Here is a 12047-nt window from a genome sequence, read left to right as displayed (position 1 = left end):
GCTGGACAGGGCCACAGAAGGTCCTTAACCCATCAGGAGGGCTGATATCTGCTGGTTTGTGCAAGGAGGAACAGGATGAGCACTTTCAAAGCTGCAAAATGACCTGCAGCATGGCACTGGCGTGAATGTCTGATCTAAAGACTGTCCAGGAGCTCAGTGATGCCCTGATGGTGCCTTCCAGATCTGCAAGGAGATCCTCCAGGCACCATCTGTCATGTTATTAGCAGCCTGCCCCAACATACAAACCATACAAACTACTAAGTGCCCCTTTGACTTACTGGAATATAATTTAATCAAAATGGACTAGCCTGTTGCATCATTTTTTAACTTTGATTCTCAGGGCATCTTTGAATTCGGACCTCTGTAGATTGATAATTGTCATTTCCATTAAACGATGTGCCATCCTTTCGTTTCTAACACATTACAGAGTCCATGTTGGTTTAGATATCCAGCATGATCTCCCCCTCCAATCTAATGTGTTGTCAAAGTGTTCCTTTAAGTTTTTTGAGCAGTGTTTATGCTGAAAACCACATCAGAGTGTCAGCCAGGCCTTATTTTTTGTTTAGTGCTTAGCAGTTGCACTTGTAAGTCCTGCCTTTTTGGCTGTCTGAATTGTTGCTGTATATCACTGCAGTATTAGCATGTCAGGGGTTATCTGCATGCAAGCAGGAGTCACTGCTCCTTGCTCAGCCCTGCCCTGCCCTGCTCTCTTCTCATAATCAATGACCTTTCTGTTTAAGGTGATGGATGAGGGGGAAATGCAGTGTAAGCACGCTTGTCATCCATACTGTCTCCACGCTTCCTCCCTCTCTTTCTCTCTCCTGCTGTCTGTGCTTCCTCTGCTTTCTCTCTGACATATGCTGATATCCTGAAGGTCAACAGCTTATAGTGCTGTCAGCTCCTGCAGCGTGTTCGTTTGTACCTGTGTGTTCCTCATCAAGTTTTCTCTGCCCCCCCTCTACGGCTCTCACTGTTTCACGATCTGCTTGCTATCACTGGTGAAGTTCTCATTCATTGTCCATGTGGTTGATGTCGGGTCTTGTTGCTGTAGCGCTGTCTTTTGGTGGGTGTATGTGTGTCCTCTCTCCAGGCCAGAGTGGAGAATGAGATCCTAGATTATAAGGACCTAGCTGCCCTGCCAAAGGTCAAAGCCATATATGAGGTCCAACAGCCAGACCTCATATCCTCCTCATACCAGCCGTACCACAGATACATCTCTGATGACAGACTAGACACTTACAGCTATGGGGAGGTACTGCAGCCACACACTCCAGGTCAAACACAGCGTTGCACTCGTCACTCGTCTGTTTTCAGGAAGATCAAAAGTCGGTGTCATGCAGTTTGATTGGGCATATTTTGTTAGTTTTCGATTTTTTTTTTCTGTTTTTGAAAAATAATCCCAGAAATTATTGATATTTGTTTGGTATTTGACTGATGTGATGTTTACAGAAGTACTTTTAAAGGTGAAAAACAATCAAACTGTCTTTTGTGGATGAGTGAACTGTTTAAAACATTTGACCTAATTTTTTTTACATAGCAGCCAGTTATTTGTAGTGCAAATGTGCAATTAAATGTAAACATACTTACAGGAAATTATGTTTTCATGATTAAAATTTTGATTATATTTCATGCCACTCTCACATCTGTCTTCTCAAGAAGAAAGAGCTTGCAGGTGATCGGTTTGGGTTTTAAACAGCAAACCTTGCAAGCTTCAACCAAGAAATAATGCATGCTAACCCTCATTTGGATTTTGCAGTCTAAAAAGAAGATAAATAGCCACTTTCCCAGACAATGGATTAAACCTGGTCTTTGAAAAAACAGAAAAGAAAAATTAAACTGAAAGTAGTCTAGACTCCGTGTCTGGGAAACTGAGCAATAAAGTTTTAATCAGTCAGCTTTTGAAATCTATGAAAGAGGTATGGAAGAGGATTACAGCCACAGATTCAGTTCAGCATCTTGAGAAAAAAATCACAATTTACAATTTTTTTTCCATCCTGACATTTTTCTCAGAATTATTTACTTTAGTCCTACAATCTCATTTTTGTTTCCTACATTTGTATTCTGAAAACAAAGTCATGAAGCCCTATTTTCTTTTTTCTTACTTTCTTTTCTTTAGCCCCTCTTCTTCAGAGTGGTTATCTAAGAAACTGAATGAGTTGATTTCGTTAAAATTTGAAACTTTAATTGTCTTTTCCTGTCTCCCCTGCAGTCACTTGGGACTCTCTCTCCCTATTCTCAGGTAAACACTCTGAACGTAGCAGTGAATGTAGTAAAAGTTCACCCAAGTGAGCTGTTGTCATTTCGGTGAGCTGTGTGTCTGTTTGCTCGTCTTTCACCTGACTTGCTTTGTTTGTCCCTTTTAGGACTATAACAGCCTAGATATAAAGCAAAGGCGGTGCTCCAGTCCCGGCTACATCGACTCACCAACTTATAGTCGCCAAGGCATGTCACCCATCATGCCTCGCTCTCCACAGCACTATGGCTACCCTGGTAAGATGTCTATTTTAGAAAGTTTGGAAACCAGCTGCTGGAAACTTCATTAAGTCACATAACAACTAAGTAATAATCTTTTAATTAGAAGCTCCTGTAGAAGTTGTAGCCACATAGTTAGCATAAAGACAATGAATAAACTCAAATGTGTCGTCCAACTAGTTGCACAAAAGCAAAATGTCAAACTATTCCTTTTACTAGAGATCAAAGTTTTGTCATTTCCATCTGTCATTACCAGTTAAGACAAATAGCCCCTAATATATTTGTACTGGTGACAAATATCTGCCACAGTAGCTGCTTGACTGTCACCTTTGCTGCAGTTGCTCCTTGGCTATCATTTCATTTAACTCTTACACATGTGCATTGAGGCTGTAATTACTAATTACAGTTCTAAACAGCCCTCTATGCTGCTGATAAGTCAATAACCTTTGTTGTTACACAAGTAGAAAGGTTACTGAGTGTCACCTTGTAATTTTAAACACACTTTTGAGTTGTTTGGCTTTCATCTGCATGTGCTGATGCCTTCCTTCATGCTCGTGTTTCCTTCGCTGTGATTGGGCCATGGCTGGCTGCAGGCTCTGAGAGTGGCAGGAGTTCACCTTATTATAGCCAAGACGGGCGACCAAGCACACCCACCACAAACCAGCCCCCTAAACATTTTCATGTACCAGGTAGGACTCCTCATCTCCTCACATTCACACTAGTCTCAGATTTATTTATTTCTTTTTTCACTTCACAGAGAAGATTTCATCAGCCATTATTCACTGAAGGAAGTCCTTTAAAAAAGGTCATATTAAGTTCCTCAGGAGTGAGCGTGTGTGAAAATGTGAAAGTTGTATATTTATACAACACATAATCAATCTGGCATATTCTTCCCCTCATACTGCATATTTACTTTTCTTTACAATCATCCCTCCTACCTCGCCTGGCAGTAGTTCGCATCCTCTCCTCCTTTACTCCTCCATGTTTCACGTCTTCATCTCCTCTTTCTCTCCTCAGCCACAGGGGATCCCAACATCTACAGGAAGCCTCCCATCTATAAGAGAACGGGTACAGTGCAGTTAGTCCTGCCTTAGCCTGCCTGTCCTTCTGTCAGTTTTAGTCATGCTTTGTTTAACCCGATGTAGATGTGTTTACCGGCCTCTCGCCATTCAGCTTCGAGTAGTGTCGATGTTCCAGCTGTTCAGTGAAACCGAAGCCTGCACAAACAAAAACAGCAACGATTAGAAGTGCTAGAAAAAGCACAAAAGGGATAGAGTTTTGACTTGCGCGGCTCGTTCCAAAGTTGAGGAAGGGGATCAGTCAGACTTCTCGCATTAGCGGCGCTGAGTGAATATAAAAGAGCGATGTTTTAGTGTGCATGCCACAAGCATATGAATATGCAGCTCCCGACAGGTTCTTGTTGGCAAATAGTGCTGGAACGGGCCATGAATGAAGTGAAGGTTGCTCAGGCGTGAGAAGCGTTGAGTACAGAGGGCTCTGAGGACAACACAGTTCACCAGAATAGAACAGAACAATGGAACAAAGCGCACTGGAAAAACTGTTTTGTAACAGAATTTTAGATTTGCTGTGGAGTCTTCTTTTATTTGTCGGCCTTGCCTTTTCTTTTTTTTCTTTTTAATGTGGGCTTAAACCATTTGTTACAAGTGTTCCAGCTCTAGAAAACAAATAGACTTGTTGTTTAAAGTCTTTATTACGTTCAGATAGCATGATGGTGTGGTTAACACGAGATGCTGTTTTTTGGGGGATTTTTTTTTTCACAAGGCCCAGCAATTAAATGCGCTTGAACTTTCTGGGTAGTGTGCATCAGTAACAGAGTCTCTTTCATTAAACTGCATTTTAAAGGCCTTTTCAGCTGAGAGTCATAAGACCTCTTGATTGAGGACAGTCTTATCTCTGTTGTTGTCCCGCATGCTTTTCCGTGCTGTGCGTGTATGTGTGTGTGTGGGGGTTAGTTAGTGAGCAGCGTGTCGACTCCCGTCACCCGTCAGTGTCTCTGTTCTAAAAATTAGTACATCACTGGTCACGATGCTGCCTCGCGCAGTCCTTTACACATGATTAAGAAAGTAGCATGTACTGTAATTGGCAGCCTTTGTTAGCTCGCCTTGTTTGAATAATGACATTTAACTCATACATCAGTGATATTGATCCCTGTGCTTCATGTCTTCCTGAATAGCCATTGATTAACATGTTCTCTTGTGTCAGCGCCAAACACACCCCATGTAAACCCAAGGCCACAGCAGATACATGTACTTTAGATTTGCTTTGTTCGCCAAATGCCAGTTATGTACTAATCAGTTAGCACCCAGTCATATACATGTATGCCTTCCGTGTGGGTAGCAAAGCACTCGCATTGGATGCTCCAATAATGTTGCCCTTTATCTTTGCACCTCTTTTTTTCTTTTATTGCATCCAATCACTTTTACTCACTTCCCTCCACCTTCTGCTCCACTTTACCCGGTGACCTTGCCTCTGTAAGTATCTCCCTCCTTTCACTGTTTCAGTTACCGTCAGTGAATAGATACAGAATTTCATTTGTCTTCATGCGTGTGTGTCACTGTATTTCGCATTCAGTGTTGTGCAGCCATACTTCCTCTGACAGAAGTATCAAGAGCGTTCAATATTGCTCTGAATATGTGTTGGTGTCGTGCATCGTGTACATGGGAATTCAATGGGCCATGGATTGGATCTGGCATGGCTAATGGCTAACAGAGTGAAGAGCGATCTATGCGACATTACATCGCATGTCACTCCCATTGACTTCCGTTGACTATGCTTTAGTGCAGAGTGGCATCAATATCGCCGCCTCACACCATTCGTGAAATGAATGTGAGCCTCAGGCTGAGCCGTAACAGAACTCCCTTTTTAATGCCGGCTATTTTCCCGCCGTTGGCCGGAATATTGATCTTCTCTGACAAGAGCGTTGGATATCATAAGTGTGAAGCTGTGGAGTGAATGCGCTTCATCGCTGTACGTCTTTGTGACGCTCATTAAGATGTTTTTGTTAGTGCGCTGCTGGTGCGTGCCGTCTTAAAGCAATAGTTTGACATGTTGGGAAATTTCCTTTCACACTGAGAGCAAGATGAGAAGATCAATACCAATCTTGTTAAGTATCTGTCTGTTCAATATGAAGCCAGGAAACATCTTCGCTTAGCTTGACAGAAAGAGTAGACGCAGGGTGAAGCAGCTAGCCTGGGTCTGTAAAACGCAAGGCCCTAAAGCTCATTAACAATCTAGTTTGGGTAATTCATTCAGAAACCAAGCACCATATCTTTCCTGTAGTTTATAGACACCAGGAGTACGCTGCTGCAAGCCAAGAAATAATCCACATTTATTTTAATTTCTCCACTCTGGTATTGCAAGATCCTGTTTATATCTGGTTTCTACTAAAACCAGAGGATTGTCATCATAGTGAAGTTTCCAGCCTTTGTGCTAAGCTGCGATGACCCTCTAATAACATAGGTGGGCAATTAATTTTCCCAATGGGCCACATGAGAAACCGGGACTGTTTTTTGAGGGTCGCACCAATAAGCTGAACTCAGTTCTCCTCATTATTAATTTTCTCTTTATAAGCTTGTTGATGTATTTCTTCACAGCAGTCCCGACTTCTCATGTGGCCCTTTAGGAAAATTAATTTCCCACCCCTGCTCTAGTGACTCCAGAATCATATTGAACTAACAGATATAAGAATGGTTTATAATTTCCCATCTAGCTCCCGACCATAAACTGAACAGGCAAACTATTCCTCTAACAGGCCAGTTCTTTTGGTTCTGCCTCTTTCTCTCTTAATTCAAACAGACAATCACGTGGATGCAGCCACCAAAAGCAGGACCAGTGAGGACATCCTCAGATCCTCCAGACTGTCTACCTACTCTCCAGAGCCATACAGCCAGTCAGAGTCTGACTACTACCCCTACAGCAGCTCCCCCAGGGGTACGAAACACTGCTGTTTCACTTATTCAGAGTGTACCGATGGCACACATGGGAGAGCGGTTCATTTTGTAGCCATATTGTCATGTTTATCCATTTACTCGCACTGTTGCTGTGCTCCCCGCAAAAGTGCAAAATTCATAAAGGGAATCTCTTTCATCTCTTTTCCTCTCCCAGCCTATCGGGCGCCGAGAAGACGCTTCTCCACGGGAGGAGATGAAGAGACTTGGAGTCACGGTCTTCAAAGAGTAAGAGCTTCATAATTTTCTCTCTTTTCTTCAACGTCACACTGAAGTAAGTCCCCACCTCAAAAAAAAAGAAAAGAAAAGAAAGAAAATCACCCATAAATAAATAAATGCACTTTTTTTAATCGCACGGCGCCTGTGCCGTCCTCCTTATTTGCTTCTCTTGCTCTCTTTCTCTGTCTTTCGTTTAATTCTACAACGCGTCCTTCATTGTTTCCTCTCCACCTTCTGCTTCTCTCCTCGCCCTCTTTCCTCGCAGATTGGGAGTGGCATCGGGAGGATGATTCTAAAGGAGGAGATGAAAGCCAGATCTGGTTCCTATGACAACGACCCCTGGGGCAGCGCGAGGAATTCTCGTAGCGGGAGCAAGGAAACACTGAACACAACAAGCTATGGCACCACGGCGTACAACAACACCATCAATGGCTGTAAGGATCCACCTATCCCACCCACCCCCACACCCCCAGTACATCCACCTCTTTTGTCTGCTGGTTTCTTCTGTTTCAGCAGGTTTATGACTGTCTTTCTGTACAGCCCTATATGTTGCCACAAGGGTTTTTTTATGAGCCTCAGTATGTCGCCGGCGTTGTGAGGGCGAGGGCGATGAGGTTTGCGGATGCAGGTCACAGAGGGTCACGGCCGCTGCTGGAGGCTGGGTGGTGTATTGAGATGGAACGATGATGAGTGTGCTTAACAGCTGTGGTAGGCCAGCGGCAGGGGCAGATGTGGCCTGTCAGTGTTGGAGGGATATCTGATCACACTGATTAAGAAAATTTCAAGCTAACTGAAACAGAGTGCTCAACCAGGTGTGCTGAAATTCCAGATGTCACAAAGTCACATGCCGACTTGTTTCTCTTTGTAATAGTCGCACTTCGCTGCTCATACAGTGTATAAGCTACTGGTTATTTTATCCTCTGACATTCAGCCTCACCTCATCTCTATCAGACAGGTTTTTTCCTGCTCCCTTTGCTTTCTCTCTCCAAAATTGTTCCATATGGGTGGATCTACCCTTCCATCTACCCCTGCATCTATGTGATTCTCTCACTCTCACAGCTGGTGTCCCATATCCTGTTTTATTTATGAGCGGTAAGATCTCTCATTAAAGCCGCTTCTCAAATGGGAGTGAGCGGGGCTGAATGGGACTCGGCTCGCTGGTGGTGTTTGAAAGGCAACAAAGGCTTGTAACTGTGCAAGCTTGGGTGTTGCAGTTAGATGTTGAAGCATGTAGTGTGTTTTTTGCACACTTGTGCATCTTATTTTTCTCGTTTTTTAAAAGATGCTTGCATGTTCCCTGGCCTTATTGCCCCTTTGATGTTTTGTGTTCCTCGCAGGGCTTGATGAATGTGGAACTTGCCCCCCTTTTTTCTTTAATTCCTCTTTTTGTCAAGCCTATAAAAGACAGATTGATGTCAAAGCTCTACACTTATTTTCCCTGATGAGGTTTTTCATGAATTTAGATTAGGCTCATGTGCTGCAGCATTTATTGTTTTATTATTGTTGTTTTTTGTAACAGGTAATCGTATCATCTGTTTATTTTACAGCTCCTCGGTCACAGTACAGCACCGATAGCGGTAAGTTCATCTGCAGAGCGTTTCAATATGTGGCTCTGATTTATTTAAATAGCTGTTTTTTTTAAGGCATCAGTTTATTATTGATCTTTTCCTGCTAGTTTTAATACTTCTTCGACCAGCATCATTTGCACACATCTGGAGATATTTTTTGTTTTAGGTTAGGCATGAGCGCCATCTTATGGCGCCAGAATGCATGAAAACAACTGAACATTTAAGCAGCTCATGGCTAGACTGATATCATGCTGATGTGTTTTCTTTTTTCTGCTTCAGATTTTGTTTGTAAGTCAGCTTCACTACCGGGATATGGCCGCAACGGCATCCAGCGGGTGAGATCACACTGAACCTGGCAAAGCATGAATAGCTGTGACATATTCTATCATACATATTATTTGGCTTAATTCAAATAACTCTTTTGGCCCCTTACACTTTTCATTACTACCTTTGACCAGCTTTCAAGCTGTTTTATTAGTTAATTCCCCGAAGCTCGCTGCTCTTGTTAATCTCACTGTCCTACTCTGTTCCTCAGCCTCAGAGTGCAGATTGCTACCAGTACCAATATGACAGTGGCAGCGAGGTCAACTGGGGAAGCAGAGGTAATTTAATATGAACTAAAAACACCTTATTAGAGCCAAGCAATTAATCTAACATGCTTTTTTTCAATTGCACTGATTTCATTTTCTCTCTCTCTTTTCTCCCAGCAGAACACAAAGTAAGGCTTTTTTAAAATAATGAAATTCCACTCCTTTTGTACCCGGGTATCTGAAATGTGTGCGTGTGTCCTTTCCTTTATCCTGCAGATTTACCCCTATGAGTCGCTCATCGTCACCACCAGAGGGCGCAACAGGCTGCCCAAAGATGTAGACAGAGCCAGGCTGGAAGTAAGTTAACGGCCAAAGAAATCCCAAAACCATGACTAGAATTTGAGACTTAATTTCTGCTATGATGTGTTTTTCCAGCGCCACCTGTCCCCAGAGGAGTTTGTCCAAGTGTTCGGTATGACCGTGGAAGAGTTTGACCGGCTGGCTCTGTGGAAGAGAAATGAACTGAAAAAACAGGCGCGACTGTTTTAATAACATTCAGACGTGTGTTGAATACTGCCATAGAGTCGGAGACGGACTAACTGTAGGAGGGGACGGATAGAAACGAAGACTCCTACACAGTTACACTGCCATGCCCGAGAAACCTGTTCTACATCCCCTCACGTGATAAACCAAATTCTGGTCCCACCAGATGGACTCCTGGGATACCGAGAGACATTATGCACGCTGGACTGATAAACTTGTGTGCAACTTGTGTGGGGTGCAAGCAATAGAGACTGTCATACAGTAGTGTTTTGCTTTTGTTAAGCCTAAAGGATGAAGGATGGCGTGACCGTTAGTGACCAGAGCTGCAGTAGTAAAACATAATGAGGAGAATTTTGGCTTTGCCTTATTTGTTACGTTCTCTTAGGTATGACTGTGCAGCACCAGCAATCTGAATGAGTAGAATGTAGGTATAGCATATCATTTATGACACTTTATCAGTGAGAATGACTAGATGAAAAAGAGTGTGAGCCTGCGAGCATCGCTTTGCTTTTTTTTCTCTTTTTTTTTTTGGCTTAGGGATGCATGTTGTTTACCTGTGCCCCTGTTTTCTTGCTCTCTCACAGAAACTAAGAGACCTGTAGTTTACAACAATTGATTTAGATATGAAAACCAAACTGAGAACGCAAATGTACAATTTATCAGATCACTCTGGTTAAACTTGTCAAAGATCACCAATAGATTCATCTCACTGTGCAGCTGTGCGATAACCTAAAAGAATGTGCAATCACGGCGGTTCTGTCCTTCTGCTTTTCTACCCGTTGCAATAGAACAATGACTAAATGTTTTAGGATGAGAGTTGTAGTCATCCATTTGCATTTGCTTTTTATTTATATACTTTTAGAATGGTAATCTAATAATTTTGTAGCTCCAGAGATTATATCACTCACAGATAAAACACTCTGCAAAGGATTTAACGTGCCGACAAAGATCCAGGGTTGTTGAAGACTTTGAATACTGTTATTTTTGATTTTTGTCACTAAAATTAAACTTCAAATCAAAACCAGCCTCCTCTTTTTTATTACTTTACTAGCTACACTTTTAATAGACTGTGGAATATTTGTTTTAGGCAACTGCCCTTATTTGCTTTCCAGGTGCTTGTGTAAGTATGAAGACTGATACCACCAGAGCCTGTTCACTTCCTGTTAATGCCAGCTGGGGTGCTCAGTAGTACTCACTGCATAGAGTACCAACAGTGTCGAGCCATCCCTCATTTCTTCATGTTTTATTTCAAAAGACTCTCTGGTAATTTGGTCTTGAGCAATAGTTATCCAGCCTTTTGAAGGGTGTTTTAACTGTTTGTTTGTTTTTTGTTTCCTTTTTTTCACTCATTTTCAGTCATGCCACAACAGCAGTCACTTCAAGATGCTTTACATTGTAAGGTAAAGACACCAGAATAATACAGCCTCTACAGCTGTCTATATAATACGGTAGAGGCTCTGTCATGGTTTCGGGCTCCCTTTCAGCCAGTGGTGTTGGGGATTTTGTTAAAACTGATTGAATCATGAAAGAAAGAAAAAAAAGTACTGTCAGATTTGTATTCTTCAGCATGAAGATCCGAAACACTGCCAAAGCAGTAAAAGCACATCTTTAAAGAAAAACACACAATGGAACACTATGAGTCACCAGACCTCAACATTATTGAAGCAGTGTGGGATCATCTTGACAGAGAACAAAACAAATGCAACCAACATCCAAAGAAGAGCTTCGAAAGTCCTTCAAGAAGCCTGGAGAACAGTTCCTGAAGACTACCTAAATAAATCACAAGAAAGCTTGGCTATGGCTGTGTTGAAGAATCAAGGAGGTCATACCAAATATTGACTTTCAAGCTTGTTGGAATTACACAAACTCTGCTCTTGCCTTATATACTGTAGTTCTACATATGCTTGCATGTTTCAATAAATCACTGCACCTCTTTCCTAACAATCCCAACGGATCAAGATTGCACAGTAGTGTTATTTATTAATTTCACGAATCTAGTACTCGTCATGTGTCTGAAATGATTCCTTTTTTCTCATAGCAAATCCTAGCATTCTGCTAATGCATGCTGATTGGTCAGCTATGGATTTAGGAGATTAAATGTTTTCCTTAATGGCACATTTTTTCCAAAAAGATCAATACAACAGATATCACTGTCATAGTGTGTTCAGAAAAAAATAAAATAAAAATAAAACAGTTTTCTAGAGGTTAGGATCAGTGGTCCTGTGAGACTGCTATCTGGAGGCCTGTGTTAGAAATTGTCTGCACTTTGCTTATCTGAATTGTGAAATCATGGCAACGTCAAAGAGTGACTCATGGTATGCCTACCTGTGCGATTGTGCCTTGCTCTCGCAGTTGTCCGTTTTGTCAAAACCCTTTATGAAAAACTCTACCTTTACTTTACTGCTATTTTTATTTGCTAACTATCAGGCAAGTCCCCTCTATGAAACAAGAAACTTGGAGTTAGACTTCTCTCCCATTTAAAAAGGTTTTATTCCCATTATATAGCTGCCTGGAAGCCGCGCGGAAATCCTTGTACCTATCTGGCTGTCCTTTCTTAAAAAAAATCTACTGCTTTTGACAGTAAAACCTCTACTTGCGCAAGTAGAATAGCCAGCTGAAACTCTGCTCCCAGGCAAGTACAGACAGGGTCACATCATCATCTCTGCAACAGGTTCTTGTCTAAGATAAGCAAATAAGACATAATAGGCGCTTTAAGGGAGCAGCTAGGTGGGCTTGGCTTTGGACAG

At 42.1% G+C, this 12047-nt stretch overlaps 1 protein-coding gene across 5 annotated transcripts in view; it reads left to right on the top strand.

Annotated features, from left to right (window-relative positions):
* The window catches only part of ablim3 (actin binding LIM protein family, member 3), a 46822-nt gene extending 36514 nt beyond the window's left edge, over window positions 1-10308 (top strand). Inside the window, exons 10-23 of one of the 5 annotated variants that reach the window (XM_080901304.1) lie at window positions 1091-1252; window positions 2210-2239; window positions 2364-2490; window positions 3066-3161; window positions 3490-3540; window positions 6289-6423; window positions 6598-6668; window positions 6925-7093; window positions 8207-8236; window positions 8507-8562; window positions 8763-8829; window positions 8935-8945; window positions 9034-9114; window positions 9193-10308. In XM_080901304.1, coding sequence (XP_080757430.1) covers window positions 1091-1252; window positions 2210-2239; window positions 2364-2490; window positions 3066-3161; window positions 3490-3540; window positions 6289-6423; window positions 6598-6668; window positions 6925-7093; window positions 8207-8236; window positions 8507-8562; window positions 8763-8829; window positions 8935-8945; window positions 9034-9114; window positions 9193-9306 — 1200 coding nt within the window. In that variant the 3' untranslated portion in view covers window positions 9307-10308. The remainder of the gene's footprint in view (window positions 1-1090; window positions 1253-2209; window positions 2240-2363; window positions 2491-3065; window positions 3162-3489; window positions 3541-6288; window positions 6424-6597; window positions 6669-6924; window positions 7094-8206; window positions 8237-8506; window positions 8563-8762; window positions 8830-8934; window positions 8946-9033; window positions 9115-9192) is intronic. The other 4 variants (XR_013973863.1, XM_080901306.1, XM_080901305.1 and 1 more) reach the window with 4 other exon arrangements.
* The last annotated feature ends 1739 nt before the right edge of the window (window positions 10309-12047 follow it).

This window comes from Rhamphochromis sp. 'chilingali', assembly GCF_963969265.1.
Source record: "Rhamphochromis sp. 'chilingali' genome assembly, chromosome: 13".
In the NCBI taxonomy this organism is placed as follows: domain Eukaryota; kingdom Metazoa; phylum Chordata; class Actinopteri; order Cichliformes; family Cichlidae; genus Rhamphochromis; species Rhamphochromis sp. 'chilingali'.
This window is presented reverse-complemented; position numbering and strand designations above follow the sequence as displayed.